The sequence below is a fragment of the Diorhabda carinulata genome, chromosome 1 (assembly GCF_026250575.1).
Source record: "Diorhabda carinulata isolate Delta chromosome 1, icDioCari1.1, whole genome shotgun sequence".
In the NCBI taxonomy this organism is placed as follows: Eukaryota; Metazoa; Arthropoda; class Insecta; order Coleoptera; family Chrysomelidae; genus Diorhabda; species Diorhabda carinulata.
Window position 1 is genome coordinate 38,485,424 of NC_079460.1, and position 24,673 is coordinate 38,510,096.

Here is a 24,673-nt window from a genome sequence, read left to right on the forward strand (position 1 = left end):
TAAACAGCCGTTGAAGAGACATGTTCTGTATCTTTGTTGAAGGAATTAAGTGAATCATATATTTTATTTATTCACCGATTTTCTGGGGTAACGACGCAAATATCATGGACAATACTTTAGGTAGCGAGGAGTCACGAATATAACCAGAAGAATATAAAAAAATGGTGCTCCGGACCTCCATAAACAAGTTATATAACCTCTAAACTTAAACATCAATGTAAAACAGTATTGGTCATCGTTAAAGAAAAACGGTCAACTTGGTCTTCCAAACGTGGATAAAAACGATGACCACATGTATAGACAGGAGGTAGACAAGTGAATAAGGATAGGAATTATGACAAAAAACTAAAATCAATAATCAGTGAATTCGAACTAGATTAGAAAATCAGTAGATACGAAAGTTTTGACATATTAAAATCTATTTAACTGTCTCTTCAACGGCCGTTTACAACATAAATTATATATTACTGTTAATGTCTTCGTTATCCTCAAATTCATAATATTCATCATATTCATCATCATAATTATATCTGGGTCTATCTTTATTTCGTCCTCTATTGGCATTAGGTCTTCTAGAATACGGTCTTCTATTTTCATTTCTTCGTCCTCCACCCCCTCTTCTTTCATATAATTCGTCTTCATATTCATCTTCATAATCATCTTCGTATAAAGGTCTAGGTCGAGGTTTTGGTCTTTTTCTCCCTCGAGATCTCGGTCTGTCGTCGTAATAAAAATCGTCATAATAATCTTCGTAGTATTCATAGTATGGACGTCTTCTTCGATAAGGTCGTCCACCTCCTCTCCATTGTCCAATTCCTGGACCCGAAGGTATAGCAGTTGATAATACAGTTGGGGGAGGTGAAGTGGTGGCAATTACCAAAGGTTTACTTGTAGTTGTCGTTGCTGCTTGGTACAGTGCATCATTCCTTTAACATACATTTAAGTTAAATTATTTTAATATAACTAATTAAGAAAAATTAAGACTCGAAGTTTGTTAATTTAAATTTGAGAAAAACTCGGGGAGTATATCTGTGAAGATAATTAGTCTAATAACTAGAGACATTTTGAGATTTAGTTGAGAGACTATTTTGCAGGGCCTAATCAAGTTCCAAGGGGGTGGTAGAACAAAATGGCGGCTCTAACTGCCTGGCAAAACTACTTGAACATCTTGTAGGCGCGTCTTTGTTCGTGACTTCTATCACACTATAATTTACGTCATGAACGGTTTAAATAGTGTGGACTGTGGAGTGTGGACGGTGCACTCGTGTCCTCTCGTCTTTCTGTCGCTCTGCTCCGTGTCAGTTTTTTGGGCGCGTGAAAGACATGAGGATAAAAATAAAGTGAATGACGCGTGGGATAGGAAGAGAATTGATTATAGAATCAATTGAAAGTGTAGATGGCTAGCACTAAAGTCGCCTCCGCTCGCCAAGTCTCTAGGAGGCGTCTCGCGGGATTCGCGATCGGGCATTAGGATGTTTGTAGTAAACACAGACATACATTGGAAATGCAACTTGAAAATTTTCATTTTAGAATAACTTTACAAGTATGACACGGAAAATTTTCCTCATTATATTTGATATGAAAAAAAAAAGGTTTATTAAAATTTTAAACGGACCACATCTTGAATTTAGAAGCACCCTATATGTGAAATGTTTAAGGTATTGATAACTAACATTTCGTCGACTATAGAAAATACGCCTACTTCAATGAATAAATTTTTTTATAGAATTTACTGCAACACCCACAGTACCTTGTACTTTCTCGCATATCTGAATCGAATTCGTCAAAACTAATTCTGATTCTACATTCTCTAAACATTACATTGAGTGATTTTTTTAACGCAAAAACAGAAAAAGCTGTTACGCAAAGCAGCTTAATTTAGGACATGTTGTATAACAATCCGGAAGATGTATGCATTATTGAATTATGTACTTGAACAAGCTAGAATACTGTTAATAATATGCAAATAACTGGTGAAACCAGTTATAATTTTATAAACACTTGAACCCACCATGTCTCCAGACAGATTTAACTTGTTTATTCAACTTTATAAAAAAATGTAGTATTTACCTGTGCCAAAACTTTTTTGAATTGTTGCAGTCGACCTCTGACGCAAAATGGCAAATAAATGTCTTCTGATCAAATGCCGTATAGTTGGCACATAAAAAATCGAATCTCGTTCCAAAAAGACAATGATGATAAACCTGAAATTATATCTGTTTTGAAACAATTATATACAACATAAATGTTATTTGGATATATTTATAGAAAAATTGTTAAATAAATAAAAGCATATCATTGACGATGCATTTAGAAGTCGAAGAATAGAAATATTATTTTTAATACCCACTCGGAATAACCTTATCCTTATTTAAAAGCCACAAATGAATTGAAACAAAAATTAGGAACAAAATTTCAGTCTCAAAAGTGCCAAAACGAAGATGATAGAACTGAGGAGGTAGAGAGCAATAATTATTATAGATTATATAAATGTTGGGATTCGCTGCAGAGTGGTGAGACGGAGTTTGTATAACAAGAAAATTGGATTTAAAGTAAAGTGTGTCAACCTAAACTTTCTATAAAATCTCCTTGTCAGTGAATTAGCAGTATATGTGGTGACACATTACCATCGAATGTTCCAGCAAAAATTTGGATCGGATAACAGTTATTTGACATGATAACATTCTTCTGTAATCTATTAAGCAATCTAACGAAATGTTTTTAGATCATATTATTCCCAGATTTTTGCGAAATAGCTTTTTATGAGTTGTTATTTCGACTTTGTAGTGTATATTTCAAATTTGTGGAATATGAGCAGGATTCTGATTAAAGCTCTTTTCATCTAATTAAGCTTTAAGTTTGTCCTTTTACCTCCCGGCTGCCGCTTGGTTATCACTTTGCAATCTTAGAAAGTACTCACTCATGTTTAATAAACTTGAACGCAACAGTGGTAATTAATTTCCGACACTAAGTGTTCCAAAGTTTCTGAGTTGCTTGAAAGCTTTCTAAATAATAAGAACTGCTGTATTAATTTCACTGCAACATATCTATGAAGCCCTCTTAACACCATACAACTAAAAAATATGAAATAATCCAACTACCGGATAAAAGAAAAAACAAAAACGGATACATACGAGAAAGTCGATTGTTTACCCCACGGAGGTCATTTGGCGTAGGTCACTTGTTTTGTTAGATTGCCTAATTTGATAAATTGACTGGTACATACGAGAGCGATTTGACGTAAGAATGTTATTGCAATGAAAAAGCTACTGTGGCCATGACCTTAATACTGAAATTTATATTATCGCTTTCTTGGAGGCACGTTTCTCGGATGAAGTCCATTGTTTAAACTGTATTTATCTTTCTGGGGTATAACGGTGTACCCAAGTTTCATTTACTATATCGAAAGAAAAATTCACGATATTCAAGATATCCGAGCATATGTAACCTTTCATGCAAAATATGGGCCGTTCGGTTGAAAAATTTACTTATTAGTTACACATACGACGGTTGCTAAATAGAAGGACATTCATTTTATTAACCATTTCCGAAGTAGTTCCAGTTAATAACGGCCCCGGATGTTTTGTTATTAGTTAAATTTATGCGTAATTGACAGATGACATAAGAAACGGCGGAAACTAACAATACGAGAATGTATTGATATCTAGTTAGCCTAGAACAGTTCCATGCATAAACAAAATATTTCGTTACCATAGCAACGAACAATAACTAGAAGTGTCAGAGTAAAGTTTGACGTCAAAAAAGTAAACCAGAGTTTCGCAATAAATTAAAAGAAAAAAGATGTCCACCGAAATGTTAAAAACCGAAAAATTGGAGTATCGAGCCATCATCAAGTACCTGTAATTAAAGGGGTTAAGAGGAAAGCAGATTTAAGAAGATATGCTTAATACCCTTGGTAATCATTGTCCTTCGTATGCGACCGTGAAAAATTGAACTGCAAGCTTCGGGAAGGGAAGGCCAGTTTCTGTGTCAGTCCCCGAAAATATCGATGCAGTTCATGACATGATTTTATCAGACCGTCGAATTGGGCTAAAACGGATATCTGAAGCACTGGATATTACATACGAACGCGTTCTAGAAACGTTGCAGGTTCGCTGTAATAAATGTATCCAATTAAGAGGAGAATATGTAAAATATTAGTGTAACCTACAATTAACAATGTACATATTTCAAGTTTGTACTTCCGTCATACTACCACTGGCATCCAATTTTGAATCCCCAATTTGGTTATTTACTGACATGCTTCGATTTTCCGAAAAAGATTAGCCAATTAACTAATTGTACCCCAATATAAAAGAAGAAAAGAAATTGATAGAGAGTCTCATGCATATGGAATATTGGGGCCTGATTAAATCGCTAATCTTCGATTTAGAAATGACATGAATCGAAAAAAAGTAGAAGCTATTAAGTTGAAAAGAAATTCGTTGGTGACATTCACACTGCACTAGCATTTACAATTATAATTTTTAACGCATCTTTCCATAACTTTAAACTATAATATAAAGAAAACAGTTGATCCAATATAATTTTTATACGAGGTATTAATTATTGTAGAATAGTTTATTAGAGAAATTTCACATAAACTAGATCAAATTAAAAATTTAATTCCGTACCGTTTGAGGCCGAGGGTACGACTCATTTCACACGAATACCTAAATTTCGCTTTTATTATATTCTATGATTATTTTGAAAGTCGAGGCTCTTTCTCTGCCGTTTGAAGTTGACAGAGGGTAGAGCTTAATTCATTTACTATATATTCGTTCTATTTCTTTAGGCTATATTAATATTAAATTAACAATCACCGTTACAATGTGAAGAAAGGTAGTTTTCTTCTTATCTATGCTCTTCATTTTCATAATTCGAGAGAGTGATGACGCGTGACGGTGGTGATTGTTAGTATTTCTTACAAAATTATTAAAAAAATGTCCATTCACCTCGTTTACTTGAAGGTCTACAACGTCGCAATCTGCTTTCTAAGATTTATATATAGTAAATTATAATACGCATTTATTAAAAAACAAAATTTTTTTTTATAGTAACTTAAAATATTTCGTAGATTATGCACACACGAATACGAAAGTTAACCTAAAATACCTTCGGGGTGTGTCAAATGGAATTATTGGTATAGTTGTGTCGTTAGTTAGTTAGTAGAATTATTGCAAGCTGTTAATGAATTTTTGTCTGTAGTTATCGTTATTTGTATATGTTATTGTTTTTCATGGAAAATAACGTGCGGTAGGTTTGGAGGTGACCTTTTAATTGTAAAACAAGATTCAACTACAAATTTCCTGAAATATGTGGAATATAATAAACCAGAAACTGAATTACTCCATCGATGAAACTCTTTACATAGTTGTTGACCCTTCAGCAAACAGAAAGATGTGTTCTTCCAAACTTTTGCACAAGTTTCAAAGATTTATTTACCGTGTGTTTAGTAACCTTATCACAAGACACGTGATTATCCAATAATAATATTTTTTTAACCTACTGCTCCAGACTAGGAGGATTGATGAAGAACCAAATCAGTTCACTCTGGATTGTTGACGCCATTTAGGAAATTTTTTATCAGCTAAACTCAAGCATGTTATCCAGAGAAATCAGTTCTTCGTTTTTAAATGAATAACATTTTCCATTATTATTCATAAGCTATGTAATATAATATAACATATAAGAGAAGGTTGAAGTTGATTGAAAATGATTTATAATTTAATGGTAAAGATTAAGATGTTTGATAAATCCTTTCATTTTCCAGAAATCAATATCTACATAGTATCCATATTATCAGTAGACTGACACGAAAATTATACCAAACAAGTAGAACTTCATTAAATGTGAAGGTTTTCCAAATTCAACGTGGATTAACAACTAAGGTACCTTGGTTATCGAAACCTGTGTCAGATAATACTAGTGTCGTTTAAATATTAATTTATATGTCATGTTTTTGTCAGACAATTTATCATCATTTTTCATATATTTGGTTTTAAATAATAGTTACGTACCTTACTATTTAAAACAAGGACCACCCGTCACTTATTAAAGACAGGTATGTTTATTCCTTCACCAATGCCACCTAAAGAAGAGTAGAAAATAGAAATTTGTACAGAAAGGTTATTCAAGAAGGTCAGTGGCCCTAGAAAAGAGGAATAGATTAGAAATTTAGTTTAGTCACATAATTAATTAACATATAAATATATACATATTTACAAATTATAAAACTCACATACTTACCGTTGTATAACAGAATAACTAACCCGATCATATAATTATTCAAAATATATTTGAGCTATGTTTTTTCAATTATAAAATGATAATATATGGAATAACTTTCATATGTTTAATTAAGGAATGCTTGCAATAATGAACAATAAATAAATATAAATATATAAATATTTGGTTGCTTGTTTTCACCTATCATCAATCAGATTAAAAGTGAATACGTTTTTTACTGGGACGTTATTAATTCATTCTAATGATTAATTTGAAGATAACTGTACAGTTAGTTAATATAGGGCACAATATAATAAATTGAACAACATTAGTCCCAATCTGCTTCCAAGCCTCCTGTTTAGATTTCCATGTTGTTCGAGTATCCAAGTTGATGTTCTTCGGTCAGGGCCGGATTAAGATTTATAAGGCCCGGGGCTAAAATAATGACGGGGCCCCCTTAAGGAATTCGGAAACCCGGAAAAATTCACAAAATAATATCAATACGTTAGATTTGTGGTATCAACACATCAAAAAATGATTTCCATATGATGGGACCCTCTTGGACCTGGGGCCCGGGGCTATAGCCCCCCCAAGCCCCTATCTTAATCTGGCCCTGTCTTCGGTTGATTCTAACAATTTAACTACCTTTTAAAAATTATCCTAATGCAGACAAAGCTATCTTTCAATGATAGATGAGAGGGAACTGAAGGCAGTGGTGTTGTCGAGTCGGAACGTCGTTCCGGTACTTCCTTTTTGGACAGGAACGCGTTCGGGAACTAAAGATGATTTCTGATAACGTTTGGCTGACGTATTATTTTCCTAGAATTGCTGATTTTTTTTTTCTAATTTTTGACGAATTTTTATATGTATTATTATAAACAAGGGTTTGAACCGGCTTGTTTTTGCGAAACGTGAACCGGAACGTTTTTTTTTCTGCTGAACCGGAACTCGAAACAAATACGTGAACCGGTTCAACGGGAATTAAACTTTATTTATAATAAACAGAAGAAAAAAATATAAAATTTTAAAAATGTGAAGATTTCATACATAAATTTTAATGCAAGCGGCCCACGGACAGTACGTTACTCATCCCTGGGATAGTTTATTGCCATGCCCAAATGGGCCAGCGGCTAATGCTAAGAATTTTTATTATAGATTTGTTGTGAACTAGAATTTCCAAATGTTGGTTTCGAGTATTGATAGATGTTTTAAACCTGTTCAATGTCGTTCAGAAACTAAACGAAGTAATCGGATCCTTTCTTCCCCAGGATATCGTGAGAAAGTACGATCAGTTGACGAATTGATTTGTTTGAGTTTTTTTCAACCTTCAAAATTATGACTTATATCATCATATTTTTTATTACTTCATATACCAAGTTTCTGAAGATTATAAATTATTACACCAAACTAAAGTAATTAAATAAAAGGTTTTTGAAGGTTGAGTTTTAAATCTCCGTTCCGTGAACGGAACGCGATTTCCGGAAACCTATAAAATCTCGTTCTGGATTAAGATTCGCAATCAGCTGATAGGTGATCTAACTGATCTCGGATCATGGACAAAATAGATCTTTTGGGTCGCAGTGTATACGAGACCCCAAATCCATACAAACATCTCAGATCACGGTTTCTGTAAAGCTTAAGAACTGAACAGGTGAAATATGGTCAGTACAACAAAAATTTTTATAGAATTAGATAATTTTGGAAGAGTAACGACTTAATGAGCAGTGCAGTAAATTTCATAGTTTTCTGCTATGCCTGCACCAAAATTTGTAGTTTGAAATTTGTATTAATCAATTACCGAGGTTCGTTATTTCTAATTTCATTATTATTACACTTATCTGTAGTCTAGAAGACGTGTAAGTATGTTTTCCGTGGTTATATTTCTCAATTATCAGAATCTCATTGCGAATTCAACAGATTGTTAAGATTAGTATTCCATCAACATATGTTTTGCTTATGTACAGGTGTGTATATATGTAAGTAGAATTAATAACAATACAGATAGCGTGAATTATTCACCGTATTTATATGGACAGTTTTCAAAATTCTCAAAATTTTTTATGAATTTCCCAATAATTTGTATTTTGGAGAGAAATACTTACATACTGAAAGAATGTTACACGTCAATAATTGGAAAAAAATATGTATTAAATTCATTGTAAACTATTTTTTAATGACTCTACAAATATAAAATTATTTTAAGTGCGAAAATCGTGTATGTCCCATATTTTTATGTCAAATACAGATATACCCACACCGAATTCATGCATAAATAAACTAGTCAATATCCACTAAACGACGGTATTTTCTTGTATAGATATTGTAATATCTGTCAGTTTGAAAATAACAGTTTTTCAAACCAGTCTTTGGCCGTTCAACGACGTTCTTTTCGCCCTGAATATTAGATTATTCATAACAAAATTAACGATATCATTTCACGGCTGTTTGTCTATCATACACAAAAGTGTCTATTGGCATTAAATCATTTGAAAAGATGTTATCGTGACAACGTGATAAGACCAGATCAAGTTTCCTATCGCCGTCGTTGACGTCGGACGTTCGTTTTCTGACAAAACACATTCATAGGAAACAGAAAATAATTTCACGTAATATTTAACGGGTACAAATTCCTCAATATTTTGGAAAATAATTATCATTTATTACAGAAATAAAAACGAGTGAGGTGAAACCAGAAAAAAATGTTTTTCAGACAATAATATCACATTATATTGTTATTGTTAATTAAGCTGCTTAAATATGCTTTTGTCGGGACTAGGTATAATGCCTCGACAGCGAAAATCTCAGCCTAGAACATAATAAGGAGGGCCTCCTATTCCTAATAATATAATGTACTATTATTATCTGAAAAATTAAGTGCATGATATGCACAACATATATTATGTACATATGTATATGTTACGTCCCAAGCCCGATCTTGTACGGAGTCGAGCTTCGTACAATGAATTTTTACGAAGTCCGATCTGTACAAGCCATTTTGTACGAAGCCGAGATTGGCGGACTTCGGACAGAGATGATTGTACGAAGTCGACTCTGTACAACGCTGGTTGTACGGAGTCGGAGCATCGATACTCACTCGGTAATGAGCGCGATATTCCGAAGTAGTACACGCAACCTAACCTAACCTAACCTAACAATAGATGGTAGCCAACTAGCCGGAGAACATACTTTCAATCACAATAACTACGTTTGTGTTTACTAACATCTTAATAGCGCGCTCATTACCGAGTGGTACAGAGTCGACTTCGTACAATCATCTCTGTCCGAAGTCCGCCAATCTCGGCTTCGTACAAAATGGCTTGTACAGATCGGACTTCGTACAAATTCATTGTACGAAGCTCGACTCCGTACAAGATCGGGCTTGGGACGTAACATATATATTTTTAAATGCTTACGAAAACAAAACAAAAATTCATGTACTTTGTAATTTTATTTTATTTAGAACTTATTTGCACTCAAAAAAACCGTCAATTTCGTTTGGGTTTCTGTTTTTCTGTAACTCGAATTTTGTCAAATATTGCTTGATTAACAACCGCCACGTATTCAACCGTCTCCAACGCATTTAAAGCTAGCTTCATTGGAATGATCTTTATTTCTGTTTCCGGAATCTGTACCTCGTCTTCACTGTCATTTCCAGCAATACAGGTGTTCACACAATTCTTAACGATATCGTCGTCGGTTTGTTCTCCAGCGGTAGTTACGTCGTCGTCAATTTCAACGAAACAATAACATATTGGATTCATGAGGCACAAGCTTAGTCCATTCCTCGTTGCTAAGTCCAACTTCAACATAATTTTCTTCTGTACTTTTCCAAAACCCAGTTTTCTTGAAGCAGTTTTTGACAGTAACGTCAATGACTAAGTACCAGGCTTTTCTAGCAAATTTCATAGCTAGAAGTACGTTAATGTCAGGGCTACTGTTTTCTTCCAGACTCGTAAGAGTATGTTTAACGACTTCTCTGCGATAAAAGTGTTTAAAAGTGTGAATGAAGCCTTGATCTAATGGTTGAAGTTTACTAGTGGTGTTAGCAGGTAAAAAAATTACTTTTACGTTGGTAAGTCCGTATGGGCAGCACAGTTGTCAACGAATAGCAGAATTTTTTTTCGGTTTATCTTCATTTGTTTGTCAACCAATCTTTAAATAATATCTTGGTCATCGAAGCCTTTGTATTATTGGTATAATCAACGGGTAGAGTCTCGAAACCTTTAAAACATCTAGGTCGCTTCGATTTCCCGATGATGAGAAGTCCATCTATGGGAATATTCCTATCGAGAGTTTGTTTTATCCATTCCAAAAGGCAGTTTTCGATATTAGGAATTCAAACGCATTCACTATTATTGTTATTAGATTTTGCTTTCTGTGATAAAGAATGGATGTAAAACAAATCAAATTATTTAAGAATATCAGAATGGATTCTTTGATTCTCTTATAAAACATTTTAAAATAAGAAAAAATAAAAAAGGTGGAAAGTCATGTATCAATCGATTACAGGATGTTATGAATCCCGTAATCCATACTGTACCTGTACATAAAAACTTAAATTTGATCAGTTCAAAGAAGTATATACATTGAATCAAAATTGTTAATGACATTATTATAAATATTTATTTGACAATTTGGTCTCTAAATAAACGGTAGGAAATTCTAAAAAGAAATTTACCTGGCATTTATGCGGAACACTAGCGTAAAATCCATCGTGTAAACCATCGCACTTAAAAGTGATATTTTCTGGAACTCTTTCGTAAAAAGGATAATCAGATAGATTATAACCGTTCAGTTCTTTCGGTAGATTGGGATCATATATATAATCTATCTGTGGTATTCCAGTTAGAGCTGGTTTTGTCGAATTCGTAGCACCATCAATAGCTTCTGTAGAATCTATCTGAAAATAAAAATCATTGTAAGGATAATGGTACCACTTGACTGAACTTTAAATCATTTTTATGGTTTAGTCTAAGAAAACCAAATGTTTGTAATTTTTTGAAATAACTTCTCGAAAATGGCAAAAGTTTTATTTCGTGATAAGTAATAAATGATAACCCACGACAATTGTATAAAATATGGAAAATCTTCAAGTAAATCAAATAGTAAGGTGATTATTTCCTAACGGGATAACATTCAAAGGTGTTTGAACTTTTTATTAATTCCGGAAATATGGAACATCAGTTGACGGATGGTTTATTTTGCATTTTTATATCTTAAAACTATTAATTCTCTTTAGCTAGTTATATATGATTCATTTTTACGAGCAGCGTAATTGACAGATTACTGAGGCCCGCGATTTTTGTACTTTATTGTCTTTTCGACATGAAAACAGTTTATTGGCAAATGTTTGTTGGTAAATCAGTGATCATAATAATTATCAAAACCCCTTGAATTTATTACCCAACTAAATTAAGGTCTATGAACAGAAAAACTAGAGGTTATAACTCAACGCTCAAAACTAAAGTAATAAAAATAAGTAATCTGCCTATCCCAAATTATACTTTCCGAAAAATTCTGTAATTGCTGTATTCTGTATCAGCTGATTGTGCAAGGAATTGTTATTTGATGTCGACTATTTTGGAATGTCAGAAAATTTTTCGAAAACATAATAAAAATGCAGTTGTATTTTTTTTTCATTGTGAAAAAATTTAGTTGATTTCCTGATAATATTGTTTTTGTATTCAATTTACAGTGAAACCCCCGGTACTAGAAATATAATTGGATTTAATGTGGTGATTAATTGTTCAGTACTGTCATTTTAGAATTTTTTCAATTATAATTTATATTGATTGAAAGCATGATAATAAACTTAAAACGATAGAAAGCGTGTTAATTAGACCGAATCAAAATTTAAGCGGGTTATGACAATTCATAGCCAAGGTGTTAGCATGGATAAATTAAGAAAATCGCAAAAAAATATGGGTAAAATCGATAGGTGTTTACGAAATTACTAGTATACAGTGCGCAGATTGATGGGTGAACATTATCCATACAAAATTATCATAACCAATTAAACAGCAATGGTACAAACAATGTAAATTTAAAAGTATGCTACGATTACTAAAATCACGTATCAATTTAATTTATCCATAGATACATTAGAGTTAATAAAATAGAAATATAAATTTTGCTTAAATTCCTCATTTATACCAACAAAAGTCCAGGCAGACCAGTAAAAGTCCTTGATGAAGACACCAAAAGTATAATTCGAAGAAAATTCACTCTTTTTATTTTACAAAAGAAAATACTCATCCTAGATAAGATTTTAATGGAGATTGGACAGGATGACAGTATTCCGTTGATAACTGAAAAACTTTTATGGACCACTTTGAGAAATATAGATTTTGCCTGGGAAAAGCATAAACGTAAAGCACTTTTACTGGAAAGCGACGAAAATACTTAAGAAGTATAAAGCAGTACAGAACAGAGCAGAAGAAAATCTTTTATCTTGATGAGACGTGGATTAATGAAGGTTATACAGTACCAAAAATTTGGCAAGACAAAAATATCACCAGTGCTTGACAAGCTTTCATGGAAGGCCTGTCAACGGGTATTAAGGTGACTTCAGGTAAAGGGAAAAGATAATCGTCCATATTGGAAGCGAAGAGGGATTTTGAAAAGAAGGTTTGCTAACCTTTTAGTCGTGCCATACGGGAGATTACCACGAGGACATGGATTCGGATGTTTGTAAAGACTATTTTGGTTAAATTATAAAATATCTTCCGGCTGATTCAGTAGTAGTTATGGATAACGCAAGTTATCATTCTCGACGCATAGAGAAGACTCCAACTTTATCTTGGAGAAAACAAGAAATTATTGACTGGTTGACCACCAAAAGTATTGAATTTGAAGATAATTGAAAGGATTTTTAGCAAGACACAACACGACATTCAAAAGCTACTTTTTCATCAAGCCATTAAGGAGGTGACACCAAAGAACTGGCGAAAAAAAATCCAGAATGTAATTAAAGAAGAGGAGAAAATGTGGGATCTTGACTGCTTGATCTATCGGACCGTCGACCCGTTAATTATAACGTCAAGGGGAGATGACGAAGAATATTATGATTTTTTATAATTTAATTTCTGTATGATGTATTTTTTGTATAATGTTCAATAAAAAATAAGTGTACCTATTACTATGTACATAGATTCTTTCCTTTTTACGAAACTCTAAGAGAAATAAAATAATCTTTCAATTTATAATATATTTAGTTTTTTCAACTTGCGTTTCGAAAACCAAGTTATCGTTTCCAGAAACTGATGAACTTAGAAAAAAGGCACATACGGAATCTTTTCCCAAAATTGTAGCCTGAGTAATGTTCTTTTTTGAGTTAGTTGCCAATAATTAATAGTTTTTTTGTATATTCATTAAAAAAAAAATTAAGTATCGAGTACTACTGTGAGTCAATCTGTATAACTGTGTGTTACGTGATTAGACCAACTTTCTATAATGTGTTATGACAATGCCATTGATTGGTCGACCTTGGAATTTTCCACTAAAAATATCTTATATTACATTTGCTCATATACAGTGTAGCTCCACATTATAACATGTTTTCAAGTATACATAGATAGATACATAGAAATGTATTATATTTCAATATTTTGAGGCCGTTTGTGGATTCACGAACATTCACCAAGACTAACAATGGTAAAAAAGCAATGTTATATTTGCAGCTTTCTTTCGTAGTACAGGATTAGTGAAAGCAATTAAGCCGGAAGTTATTGTAATCTGGTACACCACAAAATGTTTGTCTACAGTTCTAGGGTCAGTACATCTTCGCGGGCCAATATTTTATCACGATAATATGCATTGTCACACACTAAACTGTAGACAGTGAATGAAATATATCATTGAGCATCCACATTATTCGCCTGATTTGGCCATGTACGATTTCTGGTTATTCTTTAGCCTAAACAAACATTTACACGGCCGACGATTCACAAAATCCTTTTATAAAAAGACGTCACCCTCGTATAAACAAAAACAAAATTAATTCGAGGTTAATTTTAAGATATACGTATCTGGAAAACCCAGCGTTATTTTAATATATTCCACTGTGATCAGTAGGTGATCTCTCCTTGGCATTCTTCAGCAATTTCAAATTTGTATACTTCAACATAAAACTTACGAAGGTCATAACTCATAAAAATATTTTTTCCATAAAAAATACTAACAACACGTGGTGATTTGATAAATTCTGTATATTTATGTGTTGTAAGAAATTATCGAATCAACATTTTTTAGAAATAATAGTTGTGCTTATTGTTTATTGATGAAGATAGTTGCAGACTGTCACTTAAGCAAAAATCACTATTCAGTTGTGAAAATACAGGGGAACAATAAGAAGAAATTGTATTGAAAATGGAGTTACGAAGTGCACGAAAACCTATTGGAGCTCCCATGGAATGATTTATTATAAAATGGAAGAATTAAGATTCATCACATATGAACTAAAATAATGTGTATGCATGTCAAATCATAATAGATATATAAGTACTTGAAACCATTTGAAAGTGTATTTGCATGAAAGACTTTCAACCAAATTATCTTCCCCCTTTGCATAACCTGGACAAAGTTGTTACTTTCCGCTTATCTGATAAGCTAGCGGCGCAGATCTTGGAATATATCTACATATCAGTGTTTGGTTTCTGATTTTGTCGACTGCTTTTGCCAAATTGCTGTTTATTTCGCTATCTGTTATCTGCTAATTGCTTTTTCACCATACGATTTGATTTTTCTAAGCCATCTCAATCCTTTTGATTCATCTGAGAACTTTCATTTCTGTTGAAACAATTTTTTCCATATGTAGATTTGAAATTGAAACATTCTTTTTCTGATTACAATTATAACCGTAACTTCTCTAAAATGTATTATTTATTTAGACATATAAATGATCTAGTAACAAAACCGTGAAGAAGTCAGCTCTACCGAAATATGTCAAATCTGTTATTTTTTACTGTTAGATTTGGGGTGTCGCTGTATTCAAAATAAATACAAACTAACCTCTTCCGATAAAGTTGTTGCTGCTGTACTTGTAGTGGTAGCAGTGGATGTTTTTGCAAGGATCAACGATGTCGCCCGTATACCATGCACATCTTGAGTGCTTAACCATAAAACACCTAAAAAATCAAAAAATATGAATAGGTATTATGGTAAATATAAGACATCTTCAACAAAGTGATAGATCATAGATCTTAAGTGTATATTATATGATACTAAATTTCTTGTATTCAACACACCAATGTGTGTCACGTACTATTTCATTATTTGTACTTTCAGATTATCCGTCTGAATTATTAATGACTAATCCGTTATTTTCACACTTTTACTAATTACCATGCTTAATTGCGTAGCAGTTGAATTAATTTTGTAAACCAACAATTATTGCATGATTTAAGTCTTAATAAACATAATAGCAGTAGTCTTCACTTTAATAAACGATCTAATTAAAATTACTAAATAAACTGGTTAACGAAAAATAATTTTTTGCGTGTAACAACATTATAGATGATTTTGTTAAGAAAGAAGTCAATTAGTAGTCAAATATTTTAGACACGAATAGGTTCAATGTAATATGAATTTTTTAGATAAACTACACATTTTTAACAAAAATTAGGTTATAAGCAATATTACTTTTATAATATGAACATAATTATGGATGAACGTCGCATTATAAACCCACAAAGTAATCCACCAGCATATATGGTCTTTCTTTATGGAATCTTTTACCGTATTTTACCTGTATTTTTATAGATATATCACAACATAATGCCTTATATTTAACTAACAATTCTATTATATTTACGTAGCTATTTGATCGATGTTTTCCGAAAAAATTTTCGGTGATTTTTATGATGGTGATTCACGAGCTAGCTACTAATGATTTGCCGTGTATTATTTGAAGTATGCCTTCTATTATTCCATTTTGACTGACACTGATTTCACAAATTTTTTAATCAAACCAAGTTTTATATGGAGAAGTCGTAGACCACATCGTCAGATTTTTTCCAGTCTTGAAGTAAGAGATTATTTTTTGGGAAATTTTTTCTTAAAATAAACAACTCATAAATGTCCACAAAGTTTACGTGTTCGTTAAATTCGGACTTTCCATATTTTCATACGATTCTTTTAATACCTTTATGTGATACAACAGTCCTTCAAGTTATTCTGGAGACATTTATGAATAAAAGCCATTTTTCAATTTTATATTGTATCCCCGAAACATTCATAACGCCACAAACATTGTTACAAAATCTAGATCGATATCTTAATGCCGGAAAAAAGTTACTTTTGTGTTTGGTTGTTAAAATCTAGACCCCATGGTTCTCCCTGCTGTTTTGACAAACGTAAATCACGAATTAAATTGAAACATTAGATTTTTTTGACACTGGCAATAGCAGTTAAATGATTGGTTTACAGGTTCCATCGATATCATATTAATTCCGAAATTCATAACAGAAACAACGTCTAGATTCTGCTACGTAGACGACGAAACCTCTCGAAGTGTCGGAGACAACGGAACTCCAGATCATTACACCTGGAAGCGTTGGAGCCATCCCTCATTCTGAAATCTATTCTAGATCGCAAAAATTGAAGATTTTAATTACTAGTGTGTAGGGAAATTACACTAAGCAAGTACCTTTTTCGTGATTTCATTCAGAAATTATTCGTTTTGTAAAAAATGAACTTCATGGACACACTGTAATATAAAACGCAATATTAGCATAATAATAATAACGGTCCGACATATTTTTTGTCTACTTTTTGTCACGTATATAAATCGAACGCCTAGTTTACTTGCTAAACGAACCAAATGTTAAATAATATCCAGTATGTCGTAATAGTTCTACATAACTAAGTAAAAGCTCGACTTATTTTCAAATCAAGGCGTATACAAAATGGAAAGTCTATTATAATTTTAATCGATTTATTTGGAACATACATCGGTTACTAATTTTTGTCTAAATACACGGTGAAACTTACAGAAACTCAATGCTGTTATAAAATCCACTCGACATGGAGCAGGACAACGTGTAATATTACATGGAATTGTTTGCGAGGTCAAAATATTGCATCTAATGAATCTCACTTGATGTTTGACATTATGCAAGCTATTGCATCAGAGCTGTCACAAAAATCACGAATCAACAAAAAGGTTTACCACGTAAGTTTTCGAAACGTTATTCAATCATTTGAGTTTATTGACAGTCGCTTGGTTGATCGCGATCATATTAAGCGGCCTAAATGGAAAAAGTAAGTTTTACTATTAGTAATATTGAATGGAAAAGGTAAGTTTCATTATTAGGCATATTGTATGTCGGGAATTAAAATAATCGACGCTCTGTTATAGTCTACCGCTAATTTAAACCGTATATTTTCTTTGATATTATATTGCTACTTAATTAATCAATTTTTGTTGTTTAAACTATTAAGTATTGTCGTTTAAACCTTGTTAAAACATTCGGATTTTCAGTCAAGAGATACTACCTCTAGCCAGGGCCGGATTAAGATTTATAAGGCCCGGGGCTAAAATAATGACGCCGCCCCCTTAAGGAATTCGGAAACCCGGAAAAATCCACAACATAATATCAATACGTTAGATTTGTGGCATCAACACATCAAAAAAAAATGATTTCCAAATGATGGGGCCCTCTTCGACCCTCTAGCTTAATCAGGCCCTGCCTCTAGCGATAACAATTTGAAGAAGTACATTTTCGGTTTAAATGTGAAATTTTAATAAATTTGCGATCTCTTGTACTGTCAACTATTATTCCATTCTTACTTTGTTGGTTTTCATTTTGAAGTACTCGGCTCCTTTTAAATTAAGTATAAACTCATTCAGAGATTAAAATATTTGATTCGAAATGATGTCCTTCACGTAACGTACATCTACCGTTCTTTGGAAACAATATTATGCGGGGAGCGCTTTGATTAATTGCATACAGACTAAATTACAATTGATTATTCATTTAAGAACACTTCAATAGAGAACAACCCGATGTATTATACCATGATCCGAGCTATTTTGTTAAAATAAAACTAATCTGACATCAATCAACTAATCAAGACATTATCAAGAGTTTTCTGGGTCTCCGGTAACGGATCAAAAGAGTTAAATAAATCAAGACCATCATCACCAACTAAGTTCAATAGAATTACAACCTTTTTTTCATCATTTTCATTGCTTAAACTTGTAGCAGTCAGAAAATTTTGGAATTTTTGTTCAAATTTTTGCCGGTTATCAGCTAGGCTTCCTTCAATGGATAAAGGATCTGGAGGTTTAAAGTATGATTCCATTCCTGTTGGCTTCTACTTATATCGCAGCTTACTAATGTCGAAGTACGAATGTACGCAATTTACTCAAACTTTTATATCAAGTTTTTACACCTGACACCATGTATTATACCATGATCCGAGCTATTTTGTTAAAATAAAACTAATCTGTTAATGTAACACCACGTGAATTTCTTAAAACCTGTTAACAAAAAGCCGCGTATTAGAATCGTCTTTTTTCAAGTCCAAAACACTGGCCTCAACCCCCCATGCCTGTTGAGCCAATTAATTGTAACTTTTAATTGACTCGTACAAAGGTGGCGGGATAGCTATGAAATAAATATATAATTGATTACCTATATAATACACCCAACAGAAACGAAAAAAGAATTATGAATTTGATTAAGGATTAAATTGAATTAATCTATCATTTGTAAAAATGATACAATTTCACACGTAGATAGTTTTAATAAATTTGCAGTCATCACACTTGCTACATGTTCCTGCTTCTTAAGAACAAAATATTTTTTTCTGATTTTTACTCTATCGTAATCAAGGGCAGCCAGTTAAAATATGGTTTAGAGTTGGGGATACTAATTTACAATCAAAGAGAACATATGTCTAAAGTATTGAGACGGGTTCTTCAACTAGAGGCTTTGAATTGCTTCGGCGGCTATATACTCCATAAATTCAAATAAAAAATAAGAGTTCAAATTCAAATCTGTAATGGTCATCTAAAACACTTCTGTGCCGTCAAATTTGACCGTCAAATTTTGAAGATAAACCAAAAGATAAACCAATATTCCCAGACAAAACATAAAGTCCAATTCTTCTATGTATTATTTAATTTGCGTGGTTTCGTTGACCTAAATAAGAGCGACGTTATCTCAGAAATTGAAGATTGGGTATATACATACATATATGACGAAAAGAATACAATGATATAGATTTGATTGATTAAGTCCAAAATCGATGTTTATTTCAATATCGAAAATTCATATTTTTGCTTCTATATTTCTCATCCAATTCAATGACAGCAATTAAATTGTATCACATTCTTTTTGCTGCTCTAACCACAGCATTGCGATTTTTACGCACTAAAAAGCTTGATTTTTTCATCAACGAGCTCGAGCTCATTATAGCAAATCATAACTTCATAACCAGTGTCATCTTCATCACATTCAACCCATTCATAAATACTTCCATAATCACAAATTCAAATCCTCGAAAGGCACGCGATAGAAATTTGGATTTTTTTCAGATAATCGATGCTCTAACACAGGGGGCTCCAAACTAAGGCCCGTTCGGGCCACATCCGGCCCGCGGACAGATTTTGTCCGGCCCGCAGGGAGCTAGCATACTGAAGTATTCTAATTTTATGTTGAATAATTATTAATATGACATCTACGTTGATATGGTCATGGGCTAACTACTCATAACATTGTTGTAGTCTTATTGTTATTGTTTATGTGATAAGTTGGATAAAGAAACACTTAATGTATAATATGCAGAAAATTTAACTTCAGTATATAATAACTAACAAATTATTTAAATGAATCCAACTAACATTTTATACATTTTAAATAAAAACATAAGTTATAACAAGCATAATGACACATGAAATACTAATGAGATTTAAGTAATTGAGATTTTCCACTGACAATAGTTTGTAGTTGTGGACTAATTTTACTTGTACCAATTATTAAAAGAGATTTAAGATGCTCATCGGTTAATTTAGACCTGTAAACGTTTTTTGTGTACTTCATTTTGAAGAAGGTCTTCTCACACCAATAAGTAGTACCAAAAACAGAAAACAGCCCACGAGCAAATTCCAACAAAGATGAGTTTTGATATTTGTTCTTAATTATATCACTGCACTGTAGATCAATCATTTCCAATTGAAGTTCCGGAGTTAGGGTTTCAATGTCAGTATCAAAAGGATTCTGAAAAATCTTAATTTGATTCGCAATGGCATCAAAGTCCGAGAAACGAGTATCAAAATTTATTTTCAAAGCACTCAAAGTTTCGATTGCAAAATCGATAGGAAACTCAGTCTCAGTGGTGTGGCTGAATATTTCACATGTTTTAAAATATGAAAAACTTCGTAGTTGTCATTGAAAAAGTATCAATTTCTTCCGGAATGATTTGTATTAGTGTATAAATCAGGAAGATGCTGGTTTTCTCCTTGCAATCTCAAATTCAGTTCGTTCACATGTTTCGTCAAATCAACATAGAATGCTAACTTCCACAACCATGGGTTGTTTTGTAATTCAGTAAAAGGGCGATGCAACGACACAACAGTTTCATAGGAACTGACTGGTGGTTGCGCCACTAGCCTTCTTATACATATTTCAATTACTGCCATCTAGAAGTGAGTGGAAGACACCAGAACTTTCTCGAACTAACGAGATTATTCAGTACGTGCTATTAGCGCCATCTGTTAGCGATAGAAGGTACTACATGTCGTGTCACGTTACTCCTCATGGCTCGTACTCTACGACTACTCTAGAAATTACAGATAATGACAGGAAAATTAATAATATGCAGTGTTGCCGTTTTGCGGACTTTGGTCCGATTTACTGCCTTTTTTAAACATTGCGTACTTTTTCGGATTTTATTTTTTCATCAGTGGACTATGATAATATGGTTTTGGCCCTCGGAACTTACTGGAGTAATCAGTATGGCCCTAAGGCTGGAAAGTTTGGAGACGCCTGCTCTAAATTATCAATGAACTACTTGATAAATAAAAATAAATGTAGATACAATGAAGAGTGGTTCATTACCAAAATTTTCGATAAATACAACCAAATTTTATTTGCAGTATTTTAAAACAATGTTGATATAATTCAGAAAATACATACCTGCTGATAAAAGTATCCAAATGCCTAACGGTCTCTTCATTATTCTGAAAGAAAAAAATCATTGTAGCGATATATCTAACCATGAAGTGCGTTCAAAAACTTAGTAATAAGACATTGGAAATATAATTTCAGAGTATATATTTGTATAAGGAAACTTTTTTTGCAAGGGATATACGTTCTTAACTTATGATCGTTAACATTGGGAACCACAAGATTCCATTTTCGACATTGTTTCCTCTATTGCTTCGTACAATGGTATGAACTGTTTCACATCATTATTGCTATGTCATACAATATAAAGTAAAAGCTTACGATATTTTTGACGCATATTATTGTCAAATAATATAAATTTAAATATGATACGATCCGTATATTTGCACCATATCATGTGCCAGTTACAAGAAAACTACCTTAGAGTTTTTTGCATTATGCTCGAGGCTTGTCAAGGTGGCAATGGAGTAACAGAACAACTTTTACTTTCGTTTGTCTCGAATACAGGTTTGGCCATAATTATTATGTTCTGCTTAGTATTTACTAAGACCTCAACCATTTATCTAATTTACATTATACATAGGTACTATTCAAGACTTATTGCAAATACTTAATACCAATCGCTTGCATTGGTGACATCATAGTATAACAGGTGAAACTATGATAATTTATTCGATTTCAAATCTAGATTTGTTCAAAATTATTCCAAGATCGTTCAAGAAAGTTTAACATTATTCTAATAACAAAAATACGGGTGCTAGAGTGGTGACTACCTATAGTTCCGGCGAATCGTGTTACTAAATAAAATATGTGGATTTATGTGGGTAAATTATGAAGAGCAAAACAAAAGAGTACACAAATAACGATAAAACCTGAGGAAAACCCATAATTAGGGTTCACACCAGCAATGAAAATTTAGTGGTCCAAAAGGACCACTTAAGTTATGATTTAGTGGTCCAAAAATATAACGTGGTAGCACACTTTTATACATATTTTTACGGCATATATAAATTCTTTTATGCAAAAACGGCACAGTAAATATAAAACATAGGTTTTTTTAAAAATATTTTGGGCGACAAATTTGTCGTCGATGTGTATGATTTTGGCGACATTTCTTGATGATTTGGCGCCATGTCGCCATGCTGGCGTGAACCCTACCCATAATAATAAATTAAAAACATTGTTGGCACAAAATTCAACAACTAACAACAACTCTAAAGAAGGGATAATTGAAACTCTATCAAATTCAAATTTAACAAAAAAATTCGGTAAAATCCAGATTTGCATCTTCCGTTTTATTAAAACGAACATCTGTAAATCGGGAGAATAAATTTAAGATTATAAAACACTGATTACTTCACGTTTCTGAATATTTTTGATGCCCAAACAGGATTGTTTGAGTCATTCTCCTTGCAAAAATCTGTTAATCGGGAAAATGAATTGAAAGTTACAAGACATTCATTACATTACATTTCTAAATATTTTTGATGCTTAGCAGATATACCCACTTATAAACTCAAGAGTAATTTATCAGTAAATTTCACTTTATTATACAGCCAGACATATTTTATGTGTCTGACTGTTTTCAGTAAGTTACATGTGGTACTTATAAACAATGTACATTGTTTATTTATCATTTCTGCATATTAATTCATCAATTTCTATTCGGAAACCACGAATATCTTCCTTACCGGAAGTATTTCCTGTTAGACGATCCGATAAGTTTTTAAGCTTTCTTAGAATTGTTCGTTACATATATCTATTGTGATAATTTCTAGTATATGTAAGTAAATATCAAAATTTCTATAAAAACAATGAGCAGTGTTGAATGCACTGAAAATATTTCACATTTATATCTATAAACAACTAATTTCAATCAAGAATATTCTATGGCAGTCATGGAACAGTAATTATAGTAATTATGGCCAGAGAAAGGTAGGAGGGAGGCATACTCCAAGGGCTTCTCCTAGGATTTTTTGTTATGGATGGAGATCAGCGTCGTATCTGGTAGTACCGCAACCAATAGGATGAAAATTCTCTTTCTCTAAGCTCCATGTAATATAATTGAAATGTTTGATTGTAATACATGTGTTTTATCCAAAAAGCTATTTTCGTATATTATTTGGTTGCTCGACAAATTTGGACAAGGACTGATAACAGTTGCATTTATGAACTATGATATATTTATACAAATACCAACATAACTATTACGCAAAAAACTTTCTATTACTTAAGTTTTAATATCTATTTAAATTGAATTTAATGGTGTCACTATAATTATCAAGGTACCTTCTGACATACAGCATTTTTGAGCAGATTACCACACCTTTTAAATTATTAGGTTTACAATGAAATTAGATTATTGTTTTATGACAAATTTTCAATAGTTTACTTTTTAATTCTGTTGTATGTGGTTTCACAATTTCAATTGACGCAAATAGTAATACATAAAAATGTTTTATACAAATTTTGAACAAAATGAACTAAATTACAGGGTGGATAACATATTGTACACAATCTCATTTGATTATATATTTCATTATTTTTTAGTAGCTGTATCTACCTTGGATATTTGCATATATCTCTTTTATTTTGAGAATTACAGAGTTTCGAACAACAAAAAAAATATGTGGATGTATTCTGAAAAAATATGTAACAATAGATGCCACTTAACAATAATTAATAATAAAAATAACAACAAAAACACAAAAAATTTGGAAAAAATACATTTATTTTTCAACGTAATCTCCTTTTAGCTCCTTAAACTTTTCCCAGCGATGTTTAAGAAGTTCGATACCCTTTTTACAATAAGAATCGTCAAGCTCCAGAAAATAGTCATTAACCACCGACATTACCTCTTAATTTTTAGAAAAACTTTGACCACCGAATCATTTTTTCAAATCTGGGAACATAAAATATTCCTTGGGGGTTAAATCTGGCGAAGAGGATGCCTGAGGTAGCAATTCACTTTGATTAATTAATTTTGGCCGATGCAATAACGGATGTGTGAGCTAGTGCATAGTCTTGATGAAACAACAAACAACACTTCCTTCTCAGTCAAATGAGGTTGTTTGTGCTTGATTTCTTCGCTCAAACGTTGCAATAAATTCACATAATACTCGACGCTGACAGTTTCTCCTTTTTCAAGATAGGCAATGAAAATTCCGTCACGCGCATCCCAAAAAACCGACGCCATGACCTTGGCTGCAGGTGTAACAGTCTTCGCCTTCTTTGGAGCCGGTTCTCCCTTTTCAGTCTATTGTTTTGATTGTTCTTTTGTTTCGGGTGTGAATTCGACTTTATTTCTGTGAAAC

At 32.5% G+C, this 24,673-nt stretch overlaps 1 protein-coding gene across 2 annotated transcripts in view; it reads right to left on the minus strand.

Annotated features, from left to right (window-relative positions):
- The window catches only part of LOC130898439 (uncharacterized protein DDB_G0283697), a 39,690-nt gene that overhangs the window by 6,556 nt on the left and 8,461 nt on the right, over positions 1 to 24,673 (minus strand). Inside the window, exons 2-6 of one of the 2 annotated variants that reach the window (XM_057807761.1) lie at positions 21,369 to 21,412; positions 15,238 to 15,353; positions 10,907 to 11,128; positions 2,071 to 2,204; positions 469 to 926 (exon numbers count right to left, since the gene is read on the minus strand). In XM_057807761.1, the coding sequence (XP_057663744.1) occupies positions 469 to 926; positions 2,071 to 2,204; positions 10,907 to 11,128; positions 15,238 to 15,353; positions 21,369 to 21,408 (970 nt within the window). In that variant the 5' untranslated portion in view covers positions 21,409 to 21,412. The remainder of the gene's footprint in view (positions 1 to 468; positions 927 to 2,070; positions 2,205 to 10,906; positions 11,129 to 15,237; positions 15,354 to 21,368; positions 21,413 to 24,673) is intronic. The other variant, XM_057807769.1, reaches the window with a different exon arrangement.